Source organism: Lethenteron reissneri, chromosome 7 (genome assembly GCF_015708825.2).
Source record: "Lethenteron reissneri isolate LAM-NWPU_2019-01 chromosome 7, ASM1570882v1, whole genome shotgun sequence".
Lineage (NCBI taxonomy): Eukaryota > Metazoa > Chordata > Hyperoartia > Petromyzontiformes > Petromyzontidae > Lethenteron > Lethenteron reissneri.
This window is the reverse complement of record NC_083785.1, coordinates 13,153,849-13,176,617: the sequence shown is the minus strand read 5'-3', so window position 1 is coordinate 13,176,617 and position 22,769 is coordinate 13,153,849. Positions and strand designations below refer to the sequence as shown.

Genomic DNA, 22,769 nt, shown 5'->3' with positions numbered 1-22,769 from the left:
AGTGGGAAATGCAGATATGAAATTGAGGCGCTTGAAATGAATGAGATCATTTGGAGCTGTGCAAATTTAAAGGCAATGGGGCCAGAATAGAGAGGTTTTCATCGAGCATTGAACATAGCATGCCCGATAATTGCTAAATTGGCAGATACAATCTTTGTAATATTTTTTAACAAAAATATTGTTGATAGATGTTGCTAAGTTATTTAGGTATTATTTGTATACTGATGAGAATAACTCAATATTTAGATATTTTAAGTGTGTTTTAATGCTAGATTTGAAGCTTTCCTCATTTACTTGATACAGCTGTCGTGGTTGTGACGGTTCCACCTGAAGACGGAGGCTTGTGTTGCCTCCGAAACGTCGTGATTTTTATTTTATTTTACTTTTATTAATTTTAATGTTTTACCTACGTGACTTTACCGAAAAAAATCTAAGAATGTGTTTTAATGGTTTTATCCAGCGATCACATGGATTTATTATATCCTATATATAGTAAACAAAGACAAAGATCCTTCTAAAGCTGGGCAGACTGTTGGGGCAAGTGCTATTTATCGAGCACCTTATATAGTCTGGTATTGCACACGATGGGGTGGAGTGACCAAAACAATGCCTGGCCATGGCCTGCCCAAGACTGATGTTTACACATCACACCAGGTACTAATTTAAGGTTGAGTCAACCTATGGGCAACCCAGTACTGGTTCAAATAATCGCCATTAAAGTTAGCGATTTGCAGAGACTACTTGTCATCTTTATGGTACCTCTAGCTTCCAATTGCATACAAAGCGCCCACCCCTCCCCTTACCCTCCACCTCCGCTCGCCTTCTGCGGTATCCCCTTTCCATCTGCCAAGTTGATCGTCCACTCTGTGAGAAGCCACCGCACCTGAACCAGATGTGACGACCGAGTAAATACACGTCCGTGGCGTGCGAGGAAGCCACCGTCATTGCCACGAGTGTGTCAATCTCATCCCGCGTGGCCCTGATGCAGCGGGTACCATTGCTTCCACAGCAGACCAGAAGCACTTTAGATAATTACGTGTAACCCATTAGACGGTAGTATTTCTCCAGCACTGGATTCCATCATTAATTATGTTTCGTTCGCCTTTAGTGCCCCGATGAAGGTGTGCTGAATGTAAGTGCTCTCGTGCGCTGGCGGGACACTGCCTGCAGGCTCCTCCCGGGCAGGTCCAGCGCACCGCTGGTTGAGCCAACACGGCGCGCAAACAGTTTGATGTGGAGCTGTATAGGGATTTGCACAAAGAAGGGCATGCATGTGTAATGACCGAAACATGACCCCAAGCCAATGTGCAGCCTGACGGCTATTCGAAGTTAAACCAAGGTCTCCGATTGGCGGAAAGAAGCCCTCCACAGGGATTGAAGTGATTGGAGAAAAGGGTTTGAATGAGAATAGGCGAGAAACAGAGTGGAGCCCAGAGGTGATGGTTGGGATCCGTTCGAGGGGAAGGACAGGGATTGGCTAAGGGAAATAGAGTGAGGGAACATTCGAGAAAGAGGACTGTAATGATATAAAAGGGCAGAAGCACAAGGGGAGGGGACGTTGGAGGGAAATAACAGCTTCAACTTCAAGCACGAAGCCCGGACCTAGATTGTTCTGTGTTAATAAAGTGGCTCCGAGTACTTTGTCGTCTGAGTCATTACACATGCATGCCGGGGCGGTGGCGGCACAAACCTGCAATCAGCACCTGCGGAGGCAGCGAGGGTTTGTGACTCAGATTTTTTTTACGTGAAACTCACTTGCCATGGGCGTCGAGGTCACCATACCCTGGCTTTCCAGGAGATGGCAGTGCAGCAAGTGGATTAGTCTCCATCTGTTTCCATCGGCACTCATAGAATTTTTCCGGGTACTCCGTTTTCCTCGCACGTATACACATTCATTAAATGGCCACGGTGGAGAGATGTTAACTACTTCGCCTGGTATACAGGAGGTCGTGGGTTCGATTCTGCCCTGACACCTGTGTATTTGGAGTTTGCATGTATCTCTCCACGTGCTATTGCGGAGGTTTCTCTGAGTCCTCTGGTTTTTCCCCTCCATATTTAGAATCAACGTGCGTTTAGAGTATTTGTGCCGCGATAGATTTCCGAATGATACGTCACTTTGTTGAGCTATCATTTGTGATCGCCAGGTCGATTCAAAAAAAGTTCCGTATAGCTCGGTGGTCCTTACCTTGTTAACTAAAAAGAATAGTATGCTAGTGAAATAGTATAATAGAATAGACTGCAGAAGCTTGGGGATGTTGTTGGCAGTGCCGCCTCGCGGCTGCGCTACCTTTCCTCTTGTCTGTGGTTCCTCGTGCCTCCGAGCCGTATCTTCTCTTCAAGAGAGATTGAACATTGTTCGCATTACAAGCCTAAATTATTCTTACTGTTGTTCATCCAAATGCACATACACACAAGCAGTATTCCACGTGGGGACATGCATGCATGCATTCAACATATATGAGAAGTGTCGTGTACCACCGGCAGTCTTCACCAGCATTGTATTTTCCGTAGGTAAAAAAGAAAATGAAAATAAATTCAATCACGACGTTTCGGAGGCAACACAAGCTTCCGTTTTCAGGTGGCACCGTCACAGCAAAATTACTGTATCGATAGTTTAATTTATTTTTATTTAATTTTTTACCTACGTGACTTTACCGAAAAAAACAAATTTAGAATTGTATTTGCCATTAACAACTATAGAACTGCATTGAGTGACTTGAGGAACACAGGGACCAGAGGACATATGCGTGGTAATGGCATCATTGAAATTCAGCCGAAACACGTGGGCTTGGGCAGGACATGTCACGAGAAGGGATTATGACCGATGGGCAAGAATAATGACAGAGTGACCTCCAAAGCATGGAACGCATCTGAGGAGATATCCTCCGCGGAGAGGGAGAGATTTAAATCAGCCCACGTGCAGGTGCAGGTGCTAGGTGGATCATTACATTACAGAATCATGGTCTTGGAAGAATGCATTTGCTCACCAGTGGATAGGCCATGGCTGATGATAATAATGAACTATTGCATCTTGGAAGGCAATGGCATAAGTTGACAGAGTTATTTATGGAAATAAACAGTGCAAGATGCGGTAACAATTGCTGGTGATGAGTGGTCTAATATTGCCCAGGTGTACAATGGCCTCAACGGGCCAAAGGTCCTAGGTACTCGCACACCTCCTGAACCTGTTCCGTGCCCCCTCCACATGGAGCAGACAGCTGGGAGGTGCCGTTTGAGGAGATCTCGGAACTGCAGTGGTTGGGCAGCGGCGCGCAGGGCGCCGTCTTCCTGGGGAAGTTCCGCGGAGAGCACGTGGCCGTCAAGAAGGTGCGGGAGCAGAAGGAGACCGACATCAAGCACCTGCACAAGCTCAGGCACCCCAACATCATCACGTTCAAGTATGTATAAAGCGCCCAGCACTAAGCACCTCGTATGCACCCTCCATCATGCATACAATGCTATAATTTTTTTATTTTATGTAGCTTTTTCAGAAGCGACCTGGCCACAAATGAAAGCTTAATTTCAGTTTTCAGTTTCATTTATTTGGTATAACCCTGTGAGCCATTCGGCTCTTGAATCGGGTGCAACCGCAACAAACAAAAAACAAAAACATGAACAAGAAAACATCTTAATGTGACTATGTACAAACAGAAAATCCAAGAAAAGACAGCAATATATTGCAGAAAAAGCACCGTACACCAACGCTGTGTGCAAAACATAATAAAGCTGCTTATCATATTCTTGGTTCTTTCGGTAAAGTCACGTAGATAGAAAAAAAAAATTCGATTTTTGTTTTCTATCTACGTGACTTTACCGAAAGAACCAAGAATATGAATTCCTGCAGTCACGAACGTTTTAAGTCTAAATTTAAGTGGCTTTTCATGTGTATATGTATTGCAACACCGTCCTATGAATGCATGTTAATTCTAAATGTGGAAGGAAAAACTGGAGGAACTAGAGAAAAATCCACACGACCACCGAGAAAACATGACGTCCTGCATACTAGGCAAGGTATTTAACATCTCACCACCGTGACGCCATTCTGTAGCTGTGGCTATGGGATAGGCCAAAAGTTTATGGTATGGATAGACCAAGCCACGTTCACCAGCACCGCAGACTGACTTTTATAACCACTGCTCACGCTTTGAAACACCAGATAATGTACTCAATTTGTATGCAATCTGTAATCATGTTCTCATATTCAGCACTGTATGTGTCTGTGGCCACATCACCCATCGTGTGCCCGATCTCCTCAGATCTCATTAGCTAAGCAGAGTGATTGGATGGACGATCACCATGTACAGACAGATGGTCATAGGGCTTTCAGGGCTACGTGGTGGGCAGCAGTGGGCAGTGCCGCAAAATTATTTGCTGTGCTGTGCCACTATGCACCCACATCTAACCTTTACGAATGCACATTGACCAGTATGGTGACGTATGGTCAAATATTCCTCATGCCCCTCGCAGCTGTGAAGAAAGCCTCATTCAGCAGTGGATTGACAAAAGGACAGTGCATGCACGTGTAGAATGTACATTTGGAGCCAACAAAAAATCGACCCTGACCACATGATCAGTAATCTAAACCACTTTATAGGACAATGCCACCAGCTGCTACACACAGCAGCAAATTAAAATTGCGTACTTAAATCACAGATGCCAGCTTCGTTATAAGTAAGCAAATGGGGCTTGGTGAGGTGTTCTGACAAGAAGATGAATATGAAAGGAAAGAGACGAGCACCATGTAACATTGAGGACTCTGGTCAGCTTAAAAAGTTTAGGAAACGTTACATTGATATCTCATTACCACCAATCACAATTAGGTTTGATTGCATGACTTAGTAAAAAAAACGGTGAAATGGGGCAAGTGGGATATCAGTACGAATGACCGTTATTAATGCACAGTTTGATACGTTGAGAAAACCCGAAGCAGGTCAAGACTCATTAATATTCAAGTGTTACTTAAAAAAAACGTTTAGAGTAGCAGTGTGACTGAGTGACTGAGGCAATTCCTCATTGGTTATTTTGGAAAACATGGGTTACCATGAGACTAAAACCATTCCGCCTCATAGTGGGGGCCCAAAACGTACAGGCATAGCCTCCGGAACCGTGTAGTTACTGACAGACTGTGATAAGGGGAACCCAGGTGTAAGGGTGAATCCTAAATTGTGTTTTTGCTGCATTTTATTTTACGGGCACAATTTAAACTGTGTACCTGCAGGAAGGTTGTCTGTTGTGGACCGGGTGCAGAGACTCGCACAATTGTCTCTGGAGCGGTCTGTGCTTTTGCTGCGTTTCATGCGAGCAGTTTATCGATATTATTTACTTACTGCAAAAAACCTGCAGTCTCAGAGCAATGCGAGAAAATGAGGACAAAATAAAAAAGGGAGAATTTTAATCGGCGCCACGAGCCGAGTGATTGAGATTGTATTCATTAAAGGGTAGGTCCATTATGTTACATTATTTAAGGCGATTTTTCTTCAATCCTCCGTAATATGAAAAGGTTTTTTTGTGTGCATTTACGCAAATATGCGCTTCAATTAAACCAAAATTGCCGCCAAATAAAATATTAAAAGATTTGAAAACCTGCCAACACCCATTAGGTTAACGTTCGCTCGCCTAAATCCAGCGGTAAGGTTTGTTGCCCCGAAGATGAAGCAGGCTTGCGCTAATACAACAGTAGTGACTGGAGCGGAAAAATAGCACGTGAGTTTTCCATTGTAATTAGCGTTCGGCAGCAGCAGCATGATTCTGTGAGATTAGGCAGACGCGCAAACGCTCGCGTCAAAACTCTCCTGTGCGTTAATGTATTCTTCGTGGCTGCACGGTAGCGCATCGCACGTCGGATGATGAGCGAGGTCACTTGGAAAAGGAAATAATTGATCACCCAACCTTCATGTCCATTAGCAGTCCCACAGGCCCCCCCCACCACCCCCCTACACTTTAATCTGCTTGGAGTGCGCGCAGTTGCTGGATGCGTCTCTCTCTCTCGTCTGCTTTTCTGGCCACAGTCTCGCTCAGAACTCGCCCTGTCTCTAATCGCGGAGACGCGCGTGTCAGTAGCTGCTGCCAATAAGACCAGACCAAAAAAGACCGTAAAAGACCCAGGGCCACGCGAAAATAGTCGTTTTATCTCACCCATCTTTCACTTGATCATAAATCACAGGGATACAAGCATGCTCAGGGTACATCTTTGGCTGATATCAATAATAATAATGAGTTTCTTTGATTTTAACGATGTGCTATATCTCAATAATGTATGCAGGAATAAATAAACTTTGTTATGACATCTTTAAAATATGTCAGTTATATTTTAGTTAAGGTGATTATATTTAAGAGCGTGTTATTTATTATTAAGAACAATTTCGGATATATCATGATTCACTTTCCTATTGTCTTCGTGAACAATTTATATTTCCGTGATAGAAGACTAAACGGTCTGTAATTCATACTCTTAGTTCCTTCGGTAGAGTCACGTAGGTAAAATTAATAAAAAATAAAACAATAAAAATCACGACGTTTCGGAGGCAACACAAGCTTCCGTCTTCAGGTGTAATTCTTCAAATCAGTTATATCTCCCTTTTTTAATAGAACAAATATTGTGGCATTCATCCACAATTGAGATATATACTTTGTGTAAACATTCATTAAGCAAGGCCTATCATTTTGTTAAACATGTTTTTATGACTTTTTTTTAAATTAAATCCACAGACATTCTAGGCCAGGAGCTTTCTAGTAGTGGATAGGTTGTGACTGATAATGAAAATTATCTTATGCAATGTACAAAATCACTTATTCACACTAATACATGATCACAATCTGTTTTGTTATTATTACCCTACATGGGACTAAAACCTAGGGCCTAACAGTTTTAGACCCCTAATGCACGCTTTGGCTCTCCACTGATCTACACATTAACAAATTCATACATCTGTACATACACTGCTGCATACGCTGCGCTTTAGCAGTCAAGCTGACATAATCGCATTAACAGTCTATTAGGCACAATTAAGCTCAGAGCACATGAGTGGCTAGAAATCTGGAGTCAATCAAAACACCAATCGGCTATAGATCTGGTAAAGAATACCAGGCTTTTAAGGATTTCCAAAAATAAATCCAATTTGTATCCATACCAGATTAATCACTCGGTCCATTGGTAATATTATACCACGATATAATTGTCACATTATTACGATTACAAAGATGTACGATCACATGAAGTAAACAAAAAGGCCAACATTTTTTTACACAGTCCATGGCATTTTCGGGGCACTTTATCTGCATGTTAGCTGCCGTGGTGTTGTGCAGGGTTTTATAAATTATGAGGGCACTGATGCGAGCTCGTATGTGCATGTGCGAATTCGTAGTGGCGTGCGTGCACGCAATTCCCTTGAGATGTGCTTACTCACAGCCACCTTACAATGCAGCCTAAATGCAGTGAGGCCAAAGCACAGGAACATTTCTCACTGCATTATTAGCTGAGTGTGTGTGCCCACGTCTTGTTGTGGTATACGCGTGCACGTTACATGGCATGCGTGTGCGCGAGTATGTGTAGAGTGGTGGTGGCGTTTTGGTTTGGACTGCTATATGGTTACGGCGACCTGGGTTAAATGTTTTTATACTTAGCTTGGGATATATGAAGCTGTTCTGGGTCTACCCTTGGTCAACTCATTCTAAAATTCAGTACCTGCTGCAGTGTGTAAATTCTTACAAGAAAACGGCAGCTGGTCGTGGTGTTGGCCACAGAATCCCGAGTGCATTGTGCTGCTGATAATAGGTGCTCGCTAATCTCACTTACTCCAAGGGTCCGTGTGCATGCACACAATTGCATCTCTTGTTGTCTTCTATGGAAACACTATTCTAGTCTTGCGTATGGAATGTGTTCAGGATGCCTTCTTGTGATACACCTGTTACGTGTTTTTTATGTTACCTTCAACACAACTAATGTTGTCATCAAGGCGAAATGGATGAGGGTAATTCGAATCCAGATACGATCATTAGACCTGTGGATATTAGCTATAAGAACTTACAGGACTTTGTTGGTTCGACATTTTTCAAAAATAAATCTGTGGGAGTGTGCGTTTAATTGCGTCTGGCTGAACATGTAGGAGTGAGTAGCTAGAATTATCCGTGTTTAGTGCTGTCAACTAGTTAGAGATAGGCTTAGACAGTCATCTGTTGAGCTCTATGGGCTGAGCTTGTAGGTTGAAAGGCAATGGATGTGCCTGTCGTCATGCTGACATAACCACAGATGGCATGGAGCATGGTTGTGCCCTGAGTGGACATACATTTCCAGCTACAACGAACCACCTCACCGAGAAGCTTAATCTGACGCCGAACATATTGGCAAGAAAATGAATGTTCTTGACAAAGTTGACAGTTTTCTATTAACAGTGTGTGTATTATTGCACCACGGATAGCATACATTGTGAGTCACTCACCAAATATGGCCTTTAACATCAGTCCCTAATGAATACGTGCTTAAATATTAATTTTGTCCAGAATACTTAGACAAACTAAGCAGAGTTGGGCCTGGTTAGTACTTGTATACAGACCACCAGAACATATCAAAAGTGTTGTTTGAGTGTTGTGAGGTAGCCAGGAGGTGGCAGTGCAGCAATGGATTCAACCCACAGAGATATTCAACCCACAGACATATTCAATCCACAGTTATATTCAATCCACAGACATATTCAATCCACAGAGATATTACATCCACAGAGGTATTCAATACACATATATTCAATCCCCACAAATATTCCGTGAATTTGTTCCATCTGTGCAATTGAATATTTTCCATGTCGACCTTTAAGTTACGTTTTCTCTGGGTATTTCGTTTTCCTCCCACATACCAAACACTTTATTCATGGAAATGTCCAAACATCCCAATGTTAGAACGACCCTCTTAAAAAAGAGTCCTGAAACTCAGTGAGGGCTTACTGGGTAAATAATTGGCAATATTATTATTTTGCCAAACCGTCTATTAAAAAAAATGGTAATACTAACTTACAGCCATTTGTCAATCCCGAAATGAAATCAAGCCTTAATTGGTGGAATTCGCCATACATATCAACACAGGACTCTTCCTGAAACATTCAGTGAGGCCCTCTTGGGTGAAGGTTTTTATTGTTATTATAAATTAAGGGTAATGAATGTCGCACAGTGGTCCTCAAAGGAAATCTAAGAGTTGAGTATCTGACTTGGGCCTGGTTGTATGAATGTACGTTTGAACTTCATGGGACCTCCTTTGCCAGTACCAAAATATGAGAATAGGTGTTCCCTTTTGTTCTGGCAACAAAACAGGTGTTAAGATGTTAAAACACCAAACTGAATTTTTTTACAAGGAATCATGTCTGCATTAACCACCTGTTTTGTTGCAGAACAAAGGGGAAAACCTATTCTCATATGTTTGAACTTCTTTCGTACGTAGCCAAACGTGCTAATCGGAGGTGGTTGGTGGCTGCGTGGCTGTGTGTGCGCAGGGGTGTGTGCACACACGCTCCCTGCTACTGCATCATCATGGAGTACTGCGCGCAAGGTCAGCTGTACGAGGTCCTGCGCGCCGGCCGCCGCATCAGCCCCGAGCTGCTGGTCGGCTGGACGCGGGGCATTGCTCGTGGGATGAGCTACCTACACCTGCACAAGATCATACACCGCGACCTAAAGTCGCCCAAGTGAGAAAGAAGGGCAGGCCGTGCAAGAGTGCACACAAAAACACACACTGAAGACAAAAATCCCCCAATACTCGTACAAACCATTGGGGAAAGTGCTGCTCTATATAAGAACGGGAGACAGAGCAGAGCCTCACCATTCTGGCGAATTGCCCGATGATGCTGGATGCAATTACCAGCGAAACGTCGTACTCAAATTGTAAATGTTGTGGTTTCACGCTTCAACACACCGGTGGGCTAAAGCAGTGAACTATTTGTCCTTTGTCAACGTGACACTTTTTTACTGATTGGCCGTGTCGGGTGGTGGAGGGTTACGACACATTTATAAATAACGCGATCTAAATCCAAAAACGTTGATTATGGGGAAAGTGCTGTTTGTGAGCACCTATGAAAGCCAGCATGGCTCACGAGGGGGGTGGTGGTGGTAGCACTATGCCCTGTCACCTCCAGTGCTGATGTTTACAGCACTTGATAGTCATGTATGGACCAAGGGAAGGACCAGGACCAATGCAGATATCACTTGCCACTGATGTTAGCCATGGCCGGGACTCTAACCCAGGTTCATAGTGCAGTGCACTGACCACTATGCCACCACTCTACCAAAACACACCCGGTACACACACATACACGAACAAAGATATGCACATGCAATACACACACACACAAAATAGCCACCATTCACCACTGCGTGCCAAACTGGGTGCGCTTTGAGGTCATGTGAAGTGGCCAATGCTTGCTGACAGAGACCCACGTGCTGTAAGTGAGCACCAATCAAACACCTATTATAAGGTCAGCAGGGCACGCATGCTGTGGTGAGACCACACCCAATTGCCTTTATTCACGTGTCACATTCGCTGCTAATTTCAATGCTGAGTTGAGCTTCAGAAGGCCGAATACAAGTTTAGGAATGCCTCGGAATCGAACTTAGGCTACTAGGATCATAAAAGAGTGCTATTAGTTCCACACTTACAGCCTATGCCCCCATTATTCTGAACCTTTGCCAACTTATAGAAGGTTAAGGACAGGATATGGCACCATGCAAACATTTATGCTCAAGGAGAACTCTTAATTGCCTTGGCGCGACAGCACTCTGACTAACTTAATTACATTGGAGAGGGCCCACATTGGCTTGACTTTTAGTTTGGCTTGAGAGGATCTGCATGGCAGCTGGCAATCCATGCTGCGGCCAAGCATTTGGCTGAAGCAAAAAGAGCATTTGGCCAAAAAGAAGAAAATTAGTTTCTTGTTTAATAACGAGGCACCAATTAGCACAGTGGACAGGCAGGGCACAAAGGAGGGATTGATGAATTTAACGTGTATTTTTTTATGATGTTGGGAGTTAGTTATGCAATGTGAATATTATACTCTTTTAGTCTTTCGGTAAAGTCATGTAGATATAAAAAAAAATCACGACGTTTCGATCGCAACACAAGCAATGGTCTTCAGGTCAACGTGCTCCAGTTCACTGGCTAGGTGGTGATGGTCGGACTTTACCGAAAGACCCGTTGAATATGAATTCCTGCAGTCACGAAAGCTTTAAGTCAAGATTAACCGCCTCTACGGGGAGGGTTTCCACACAACTATTAGATCTTTTAACAGACTTCGAGACAAGAAGGCTTCATCTTCTTGGTTCTTTCGTGACTTTACCGAAAGAACCAAGAAGATGAATCCCTGCAGTCACGAAAGCTTTAAATCGAAAAATACAAGAAGGCTTATTTGCATTTCCGACCATCACCACCTAGCCAGTGAACTGGAGCATGTTCACCTGAAGGCGATTGCTTGTGTTGCGATCAAAATGTCGTGATTTTTTTCCTATCTACCTGACTTTACTGAAAGACCCAAAAAGTATGAATTCCTGCAGTCACGAAAGCTTTAAGTCAGATTTAATGTGAATATTCTAAGAGCTCAAGATTACATGGATACGGAAGTTTTTTTTTTTAGAATTTATAAGGAGGGATGGAATATTGCAAACAAAAAAAACAAAAAAATCTGATTCCCAGCTTGTTTTTTAACCTACATTCTAGTTCATGTTAAAACCGTTTACTCAGTGACCCTGACTGTATCCCCATAGGCTATGAAATGACATTCACAAATACCAATGTTTTTCATTTAAACTTTAAAAGCAATCACAATATGACCCCTTTTCAAAATTGCATTCCATGGAACATTTCAGATCAAATATTTAATGTGATTTAACCGAAATGACACGTGTGGAGGCTGCGAGTCGTGAAAATGGAAAAACAGTGGCTGCATTTTTAAACATCGCAATTACATCTTACCTGTCCTCCCTCTGTAATCGGGATTCTTTGTAACAAACCTTTTGCAACGTCTTCTGGATATACTTTGATGGCATTTGAATGAACTATGCTCTGCCTACTCTCTTGCACCACAGACACAAGTACTCACATTCTTAGGTGTTTTCGGTAAAGTCACGTAGGTAAAACATTAAAATTAATAAAAGTAAAATAAAATAAAAATCACGACGTTTCGGAGGCAACACAAGTCTCCGTCATCAGGTGGGACCGTCACAGCCAGATTTGCTGCATCTTGATGCATTTTGATGCAGCAAATCTGGCTGTGACGGTCCCACCTGATGACGGAGACTTGTGTTGCCTCCGAAACGTCGTGATTTTTATTTTATTTTACTTTTATTAATTTTAATGTTTTACCTACGTGACTTTACCGAAAACACCTAAGAATATGAATCCTTGCAGTCACGAAAGCTTCAAATCTAGAATTAAGACACAAGTACATTTTTTACCCAACTTCACCTGAATGTCTTTCATGTTGTACTGGAATGATGGATGGTAATTGGTTGGAGCGTCCCTGAGATCGCCCCCGAGGCCACAACTTAGAATTGGCCAATGGGAATTTGACAAATCTTTTGCAAACAATTACACCCGCCATGAATTTATTTCAAAGTATGGAATTTCTTTCATTCAATTCTATCCAAAATCTATTCTGAAGTGTATGTGATTTTAAACATCCACTTTTTTAATCACTTATTAATAGCTTGTTAACATATTCATTTAAAAATAAGTTAAATATTTGATTTGTTAAAGTACATTTTCAGGTGAGGAGCCATATTAATGCCACGTATAGACCAATCACCACTGGGTTTTGTTGTTAGAAATTTAAGAAGAAGGTTTTTGTGATTTGTATGGGAATTACATTTCAATCAATGTTTACCAATATATAGAGCCCTGTTCTTTTGCAAGTATGAACTATTACGACATTAAATTATCAACAACAGATAAAATGAGGTTAAAAACCAAAATGCATTATAAATACACAAGTGAAAAAAGAAAAGAAAAAGTACGTCAGTAAATAAATGAAATGTTTGTTGTATTATTGTAACAAAAAATATAATAAACCCACAAGAGTGATGTATATAGTCAGTACATGAATATTAATTTTGGCGTTCCCTTACCTGGTATACGAATAATTATCAGTGTACAGACTGTATCGCACTTAGTCATGAGAATTTTGGATCTTTTGGTCTGAAACGGTTGCATTTTTTATCATGGCGGTGTTATTAAATTCTCAAATGTGACCACTGCGGCGTTAACGCCTAAAAAGGTTGAAATGTAATGGTTTATGATTAAAAATGTCTCGATTTTAATCACTGCATTTTTGTAGGGCTCCTTTGTTTGCCTGGATAAAGGTCAAATGGATTTTAGTTGAGAGAAATGTACCCAATTCTACTTTTAATTGACATTATATTTAACATAATTTGCATCCTAAAATTAAATGCCCATTGTCACAAAAGCGTTAATAATTTTAGTGTCTTATTTAGGACATAAATGTCAATGAAGCTTAGAGCGAAATCTTAATATGTGTAGGTGTAATCGGCAATTAATTGGCTCTCATTAACACATCAACGTGATTATGTACTTTTTTTAGGTTGACATATAATTGCCTTCCATGAATGTATATTAATCATCATTAATTAGCATGTTCTGCAACATTATTTAACCATCCTCAACAAAGGTAACTAAGCCTGAAATGAGCACCCACTGAGGGTCTCCCTTAGGTTAAGTCTGTTAAAAGTGGAGCATTGCGTCCCCAGCTCAGCTTAGTTTGAAATGAGTGCCCACTGTTGCAATTGACTTGCGGAAGCCACAACAGACAAAGACCTCCCTTGTAGCCGTACAGACTGTTGGGGGCAAGTGCTGTTCGCGAGCACCTATTAAGGCAAACAAGTTGCCGAGGGGTGCCTTGGGCACACCATGCCCGGCCATCACACAAGGTAGTCATTTGAGGCCCAGGAAAGGTTCAGATAATCATCATTAGTGTTTGGTGGCCATGAGCGGGAATCGAACTCGGGCCGTCGGATTTGTAGCACAGCACGCTACCGATTGCACCACCACTCCGCGCTTAGATAAGACACTCACACACCTGTACAATTAACGGCAAGTCAGAAAACTGTCGGACGTTCAGCTGATAGCGCAGCGGCGTGCCTGTACCCCGCCCACAGTGTGCTCATTACGCACGACGACGAGGTCAAGATCTCCGACTTTGGAACGTCCAAGGAGATGCGCGAGAAGAGCACACGCATGTCGTTCGCCGGCACCGTGGCGTGGATGGCACCCGAGGTCATCCGCAATGAGCCCGTCTCCGAGAAGGTGGACATCTGGTGAGCGACGAGCGTGCCCGCAACCGTTTGTGCTATTTGGCTTTGGAACTCCCTCTCCATCACGTCTTTTCCACAGTGCCCGTAGCTTTGTTCATTTCAAAAAATCTGTGCACGTTCTTATCTCCTATACTTATAGTAGTTGGTGACCATCCTTTTTCATTTTCAAACCAATAATTAAACCAGTGTTTAACTTGTTTAGACTTTTATGATCAATACTACGATTCATAATTGTCTTTTGTGTTGTAAACTCTCCTCCATCTAACTGCCAATGAATACAATGATCATGAGAACATACATGCCAATTTGTTACTATATCAGCACACTGGTGTGTTGGAGTTGAATTTACAACATTTAACAATATGGTACGAAATTTCGCCTTCCCCGCACCTCCAATTAGCACGGTTGGCTACGTACGGTGCGAAAAAAGTTCCCCATAGATGCATGTATACATGCAACCAGCATCATCAGGAAATTGACAGATTTATGGCAACTGTCTGATGATACCAGTGTTTACTGCAGTGACGCCATTGGTGGTGACAGTGGTTTGTGGTGGCTGTGGTGGTGGCGATGGTCACAGGTCGTTTGGCGTGGTGCTGTGGGAGCTGCTCACAGGAGAGATCCCGTATCGCGACGTTGACTCGTCAGCCATCATCTGGGGTGTGGGCAGCAACAGTCTTCACCTGCCCATTCCTGCCTCCTGTCCTGAGGGATTCAAGATTTTGCTCACCCAATGCTGGTATGGATGCTTATTGGCAGCAGGCCAGGTAGGGAGAGTGGCAGTGAGATGGGGGATCATTCGTAGTGATCGACTCACGTTATAAAATCATATTTTCTTTACTGCTGGGTCTGGCTTCAAAAGTGTTTCTAGATGGGCCGATGTTTCGTTGGTTGATTTGGACCACAATATTTATGAAAGCGTGACTGGGTTCAATATTTAACTTGCAGGATCTCAGCAATATCCTTTTAAGGACCCCAAAAATCTGGCAAGAATCCCCTAAACAACAGTTATGATTAAACCCTGGAATTATAGTCAGCTCTAGCTGGGGCAACCACAGATAAGTCAGACCTATTTTTGTATACCTGTACTGAAAACTACAAATGCATTTGACATTGCAAATACATACCAATTGCACTACTTGGTTCTATACATTCACAGTTTATGGATAACTACTCAACTTGCGTGAACAAAGAGAGATATTAGCTTGGATACACATGAGCGGCTGGACTCAATGGGCCACGATGTGTCCACTTTGTCCCAATTGAGTTAGGAACTGTTTCTAGCCATTATTCTTTGTTTTTTTCGGTAAAGTCACGTATAAAGATAAAATAATAGATTAAATAATAGCATACGACGTTTCGATTGCAACACAAGCAATCATCATCAGGTATAATGAAATAGCGACATAGAATCTAACCAGAAAACTATAGACAGACATGTAAGCAGACAGATATCACCAAGATACATAGAGAGAGCAACCCAGGAACAGAGAGGGGTGATCGTCTCTGTGGGCTGGCCTTAAATAGACAGAGGGGGGGCGGAGGCAGAGAGAGGGAGGGGGTAGGGAAAAAAATGTACATGTCAATGAGTACGACGGGAGGACAAGTAAGGTAAGCAGGCTTAGAGGGAGACAGAGGGAGACAGAACACACTAAATGAAATAACCTAGCAAAATCAAGATTGTTTCTAGCCAGCTGACAATGGCCATGCACCCGGACTTGCAGGAACAGCAAGCCCAGGAACCGGCCGTCTTTCCGTCAAATCCTGCTCCACCTGGAGATTGCCGCAGCCGATGTGCTGTCGACACCCCTGGAGACCTTCTTCCACTCACAGGTGCCTTTCTGTGCCTCACGGTCATCGAGGGACAGCTGTGTGTGTGAGACACAAAGTACGTAGGCTTTAAAAAATATACATATTTGGCATAGTCGTCAAATCGATGTCAAATTGTTGCAGAGGGCAGAGCAATTTAGATGTTACAGATTTCACTTTGTTATTTCGATAAAGCTCGATCAGATACATTTTTTCAAATGTGGCAAACGCATGACCTGCTATTTGTGTCAAATATTCAACGCGCATTTCAAAAGGTTGGCAATGTCTCATCTAGGACACAACAATGTATGATTCATTGAAAGGAAAGCTATTTTTTACTGATGCGTCAAAAGCTACAGTGGCAATGACTCATACGACAAGACGAAACAGTTTTGATTGGATTTTTTTTTTGTAACCTGATTTTTTTTGTTCCGGTGATGACACCTCCCGTTTGCACATACGTGTGTGGGTGGCAGGCTGAGTGGCGCGAGGAGGTGCACAGTCAGTTTGAGAAGATTCGCACGGAGGGCGCCAGCATACATCGGCTGGACGAGGAGCTCATATCACGTCGCCGCCAGGAACTCAGGTACCTAATCAGCCCTGTGGTTTTCCTGTGCCATCCTGGTTTCTCACTGGTCTCAGCCTTGTTATCCCTCTGATATCCCCTACGGCGTCACTGTGCTTGCCCTGTAGTTTCGTGGAACTCTCTATGTGGCCTGGATATGCTATACCTAAAATAATAATTACAGCTTATATAGCGCTTTTCCGAATATCTCAATCTGTTGTACATCAATGACAATGACGGTGGAGTTGGGTAAGACGGGGCTGAGTTAAAATAGGAAACGCCTTCTGCAAGAGAAATGTTTTAAGGCAGAAGGACTTGAAAATCCCAATCGAACCGGACTCCCTGACAGCCTTCGGCAGAGAGTGCCAGAATCCAGGTGCCAGGGAAGAAAAGTCCCAGAGGTTGCCCATGGACTTGAGCTTCGTTTTGCACGACTCAGGTAGCCTAAATTTTTTGTTAGGTAGTCAACAAAAGTTTAGACTTTGTTAACAACTTACTCTGTTGTAAGAGCTTTATTTTAATGAATACACAATATATGTAATTATCAGTAATAACACGTGCAACACCTGAGCAGCAGCGATTACATTTTACAGCCCCGTGCACCTCAATCTGCAAGTATCCACAATGAAGGTCTGACTATGCATGCATGCATGTACGAATGCTTGCCATGTGCACACCTTCAGTACCGGCCATGTGAATATTTCCCCCAGGCACGCGCTGGACATACGGGAGCACTATGAGCAGAAGCTGGAGCGTGCCAATGGGCTGTACGCAGAGCTCAGCACCCTGATGCTGCAGCTGGAGACAAGGGAGAAGGAGCTCAACAGGTGAGAGACCAGGCAACGTGCAGCTGTCATTTTATGGGCCGTTGACATGCCCCAATGGTAGAGCGTTCACCGCTTGTTGCAGAAGTTCGCGGTTCGAACCTGGCAGGCCACCCTGGTTATTACTGCTGTGTGTTTATTAACTGCTACACCACCACGCGCCTTTGCGTAATATCTTTAGTCACTGACCCTTGGGTACCATTCCAACGATTGTCTTTGTAACCTGCCCTCTTCCATCCTGCATATGTGACCAACCCATCAGCAACAACTTCTATAACAAAAAAAGCAAGGCCACTGAAAGGTATTTTAAGGAAGAAAAAAAACCACGCACATACATCCACAACACTGATGCAACCATTATCATTTGTTATTACAGTATATCAATAATGTAATGGTGGTAATCACTTCAGTCCACTATTAACAATTGGACTGACATATCCTCATGGAGGTGTCAGGGTCAGAGCATTAGCCGGCGATGGAAACCCAAGCCCCAGCATCGATAACCCCCTTGCTGCGACCTGGTCCCGCAATCGATCCGAGACACTTTTAGTAGAGCAGCACTTTCAAGGGGAGGGGCCCCCAGCAGTGACCCATCTGGCCTCCCTCTAGACGGCAGAACCCGGCACTGACCGCGGGTCCGTTTATAATGCAAAGGATTAACCCCACAGGCAACCACTAGAACAGGCCGTGAGTCTGCCCGGTGGCGCAAGACTGGCAAAGGACTAGTGCATGTGCGACAGCGTATTGACGAATGTCGTCCATCGGTTAAACCGCCATGATGCATGTAGAGTAAATTACGGGCATTGCTGGCGACTGTTGCGTCCGTGAACGATATACATCTATCTTCTTGGTTCTTTCGGTAAAGTCACGTAGAAGGGAAACAATAAAATAAAACATAATAAAATAATTCTCACGACGTTTCGGCCACAACGCAAGCAGCCGTCCTCAGGTGAAGAACAGGTCTGTCGGAAAACAGCAGATGAATTACAACAGCGTCTTTCCGACAGACCTGGTCTTCACCTGAGGACGGCTGCTTGCGTTGTGGCCGAAACGTCGTGAGAATTATTTTATTATGTTTTATTTTTATTATTTTATTATTTCCCTTCTACGTGACTTTACCGAAAGAACCAAGAAGATGAATCCCTGCAGTCACGAAAGCTTTAAATCGAGATATACATCTACACATATTAAGCTGCATGGCTGCCCAAGGTGGCCCTTGCCTATAACGTCAAGGTTGTCTCTCTGTCGTTTACCCAAGGCCCTCTCACAAAAGCGATCGTCGGTTGGCCATTGCAAATTACGAATGGCGCTTGAAACCCTAATGGATTTCTTTAAATATATATAAATATTATATTATTCTACAGTAATTTTTATCAGTCATTTAAACATAATTGCATTATTATACATTTATTTTCTTTATACTTGTGCATTATAAGCCTATGAATGTTAGTTGTTAACATTGCTTGTATACTGTTACTACAATGTATATTTATTCTGTCTATACACCACACATATAGAAGCCATGTTTACAGTTTTTTTTTATTGGGCTATAATTTACAGAACCTTTTTATGCCATCTGCCAGGGGTGGAGCCAGATATACCCAATCAACAGCGGTCACAAATTGGACACACGTGCACACATACACACCAACACATTAAATGCCCACATACCCACACAAACACTCACAAATATCCCCTGGAACAAGTGCTGTTAGCAAGCACCTATTTAGAACCAGCGTGGCACAAGACAGGATAGGTTGGCCAGCGCCACACTTGGCCACCTTTGAATATGTAATTACACCACCAGCAGATGAACAATGTCCAGTGCCCATTTAAGAAATGGAGACACATAGGACCGACCAACTGGCTTGGCCCTATGAATTACAACATACGTGGGTGGATATTAGAATCACATCACGCATATAGAATATAATATTATAAACTTAGTGGAATGGTTTGCGCAGTGAGTTATCAGTGCAGTTAGCTATGCACCTTTCTAACCTGAGTTCAACCCCAGGCCACGGCTAACAGTAATCATTAGCGACAGGGATTTGAACGAGTCCTTGGCAGCCCCCTTACAACCCGCACTGACCAGTATGGTGAAGTATGGACCAACAACCACTATGACCGACACGGTGTGGGGAGGCATTTGTTCAACGGTGCTTCATTAAAGGGCAGTACATTTTTCTCTTTCAAATACTCTAATATATCATAGAGCACCTCGTTGAGCAGTTTGTTGCTGTTGTTCACACAGGAAAGAGCAGGCCATGGCAAAAGTCTACTCCAGGATCAGCAAACAGCACAAGGACCATCCTGTGGCTCACTCCAGCACGCGGAAGAAGGGAAGGCTGCACTTCCGAAGGTACTGGGGCAGGTTCAGGATGTATTTATCACGAGCGTTTCAGACTGGGTTTCGTTGAGTTGGGGCTCGCATAATTCACTCCCTGTAGGCGGGGGGGGGGGCTACTGAATGGGGACAGGATGGGAATGAGAAATCCATTGACACCATCCCCTCGGGGTCATGCTGTTGTTTGTCCCCCTGTCTACTGTCTCCCATGTTTCCCTGACTTGAATCTGTCACCCTTTGTCACCTGCCTATGCTTCACCTACTTCCCCAATGTTAAATTTCGATTTAAAGCTTTCGTGACTGCAGGGATCCATTTTCTTGGTTCTTTCGGTAAAGTCACGTAGAAGGGAAGTAATAAAATAATAAAAATAAAACATAATAAAATAATTCTCACGACGTTTCGGCCACAACGCAAGCAGCCGTCCTCAGGTGAAGAACAGGTCTGTCGAGGCGACAGCGTCTGAATGAAATAGCACCATGCTTGGAGCATATAATTAAATATATGCTCCAAGCATGGTGCTGTTTCATTCAGACGCTGTCGCCTCGACAGATCTGGTTTTCACCTGAAGACGGCTGCTTGCGTTGTGGCCGAAACGTCGTGAGAATTATTTTATTATGTTTTATTTTTATTATTTTATTACTTCCCTTCTACGTGACTTTACCGAAAGAACCAAGAAGATGATTCCCCAATGTTGTCCCCCATTTTAATGGGGCATCTTGCAGCTGTATTTAGATGCTTTCAAAATACAATCATTAATGTTACGAATGATACGAATTATTATTAGAGGTAATAATGTATCCAATCAACGACATATATTTTATCAAAGCACATTTGTCATATGCATTTGCTTAACTTCAAGTCCAAACCGTGACCCTGACTCACAACAAATAATCAAATTAACAAGGGGCTGGGGTAAATTGTTACACTATAATTATTGCGTGATGCATAAAAATGAGCCGTAAACAAATGAACAAACCCATCATCTTAACGATTGCAAAGGGACCCCCACCCCCTTTGTTAGTTTGAATATATGAGGTTACATTATATATGTTAATTATAGATGCATAGTCTGTTGTCCTGTAACGTGGTTGTTGCGTTCCTGCAGAACGCTTCATTATTGAAAAATCGCGTTATATAATAAAACAAATTCCGCGATAACACTTGAAATGTGTATGTAGGCTGAGCAAAGACCAGTGCGCATGGGTAGCATCTAGAAGCATCTAGCAGCATCCTGCCTTGTGTGATGCTACGCCGAGGCAGCCATACAACTGCTTATTCCTACTCATTTAACGTGGTTTTGTTCACTCAAACGTGTTATATCCAATTCGCATGCGTTGTATAAAAAAATATGTTCCCTAATACATTCATCGCATTATATCCAATTCATGCTCTGAAAAATGCATTATAGGAGAACAGACTGCATGTGCTTGTGGTACAAGCATTACCGTATGAAGTTATTTATTATTTATTAAATCCAGGAATGGCTTAATGAGTTGCAATTCTCTTTTTCAACATGGTGCTGATTTGGGATGTCTTGTCGGTTCCTTATCAATGAGGGCTTTGCATGTGAGAGGTAATTGGAGTGGCCCAAACAAAACCCCACACACATGTGGTGGGTGACATTCTAAGGCCCACACACAACCGTTTTCATGAACCCATTTGCTGTACTGCCATCTCGTGCCACCACGCAAATTTTAAGGCTTTAAAAAAATCACAAATCTACGTAATGCGCCAAGCTTTGATTTCAAGGCACTCCGATACACAGGCACGTGGATATGAAAGTGTAATGGGTTCGATAGAGGCGCACACTCAACTTGGAAGCAACACTATTTATTAACACATAACATTAACACGGACACTATACATAAGGTGGTGACCACCGTTCCTACTCTCATCACACTCGGGAGCATTACATAGCGTGACCAAGGCAGGGGGACGGCTGCTTGGTCACGAACGACGATCTGAGAGCTTGAGGACTTCTTATGGCATCTTCAACCTGGAGTAGAACATCCCCGCTCCCTGTTCACACCCCGCTTATAACCGCTCCGGCGTGGCCGGCTCCACCCCAGGCCACGCCCCCCTTCTCGATCCTTTGGGAAGCTCCGGGCCCCCAACCACATGACCCCCAAGCTTCCCCCTGGGGCCCCTGGCCTCCCTTTTTCCGGTCACGTGTCCTATTGGGTTCACGCGGAGTGCCACGTCCTGACACGACCCCAGTGACACCCGCCTACAGCCCCCATACCGAGCCGACACGGTAGTCCCTACGCTCGTACAGTCCCGACATCGTAGTGACGTCATATGTCACTACAAAAGTAACTGTGAACTTTAACCCTCTCTTCTCTGCTGCAGGACGGACGTGTTGGGGTCAGAGGGCATGTCGCGCAGCCTCGACTCGGTTTCGCCGCAGGGCAAGGCCCGGTCGCCGCGCTCACACGTTGGGAAGCTGCGACAGCAGCTGGTGGCTGCCCACAGCCTGCAGGGCAGCGTGCACCTCGACGCAAAGCAGGCTCTGCTGCAGCGGCCGTCGACAGACGGGGACGCCACCACCGCGGACCCTCAGCACTCCTCCATGCCCTGTCTGGGCCCCAATGCTGAGACACAGAGCTGCCCCGACATCAGGAATTCCGACCGCCTCAGTGGCTCCAGCCAAGATCCCGTCAGCTCCGTGGCAGCAACAGAAGGGTCATCGTTGAGACTGGAAGAGCAAGCTGCTGGTGGTGATGGCGGTGTTGGTGGTGGTGATGGAGACAGTGCTGGTGATGGTGCAAGTTCCAGTGTGGTAACAGGAGGCTGCAGGACCTGCCCAGGTCAGCTTTCAAAGAGCAGCAGGCATGAGGGGCGTATACACACCAAGGTATGTTGAGCAGAGAGAACCATAATCCACATGTCTGATACTTATATCCTGCCTCTCACATACAATTA

General features: G+C 43.7%; 1 protein-coding gene across 1 annotated transcript in view; it reads left to right on the top strand.

Moving 5' to 3' along the window:
- The window catches only part of LOC133358320 (mitogen-activated protein kinase kinase kinase 12-like), a 74,886-nt gene that overhangs the window by 42,882 nt on the left and 9,235 nt on the right, over window positions 1–22,769 (top strand). The window contains exons 4-12 of the mRNA XM_061576583.1: window positions 3,215–3,398; window positions 9,480–9,671; window positions 14,146–14,304; window positions 14,882–15,040; window positions 16,026–16,134; window positions 16,587–16,696; window positions 17,386–17,502; window positions 19,754–19,861; window positions 22,197–22,701. Of these exons, the coding sequence (XP_061432567.1) occupies window positions 3,215–3,398; window positions 9,480–9,671; window positions 14,146–14,304; window positions 14,882–15,040; window positions 16,026–16,134; window positions 16,587–16,696; window positions 17,386–17,502; window positions 19,754–19,861; window positions 22,197–22,701 (1,643 nt within the window). The remainder of the gene's footprint in view (window positions 1–3,214; window positions 3,399–9,479; window positions 9,672–14,145; window positions 14,305–14,881; window positions 15,041–16,025; window positions 16,135–16,586; window positions 16,697–17,385; window positions 17,503–19,753; window positions 19,862–22,196; window positions 22,702–22,769) is intronic.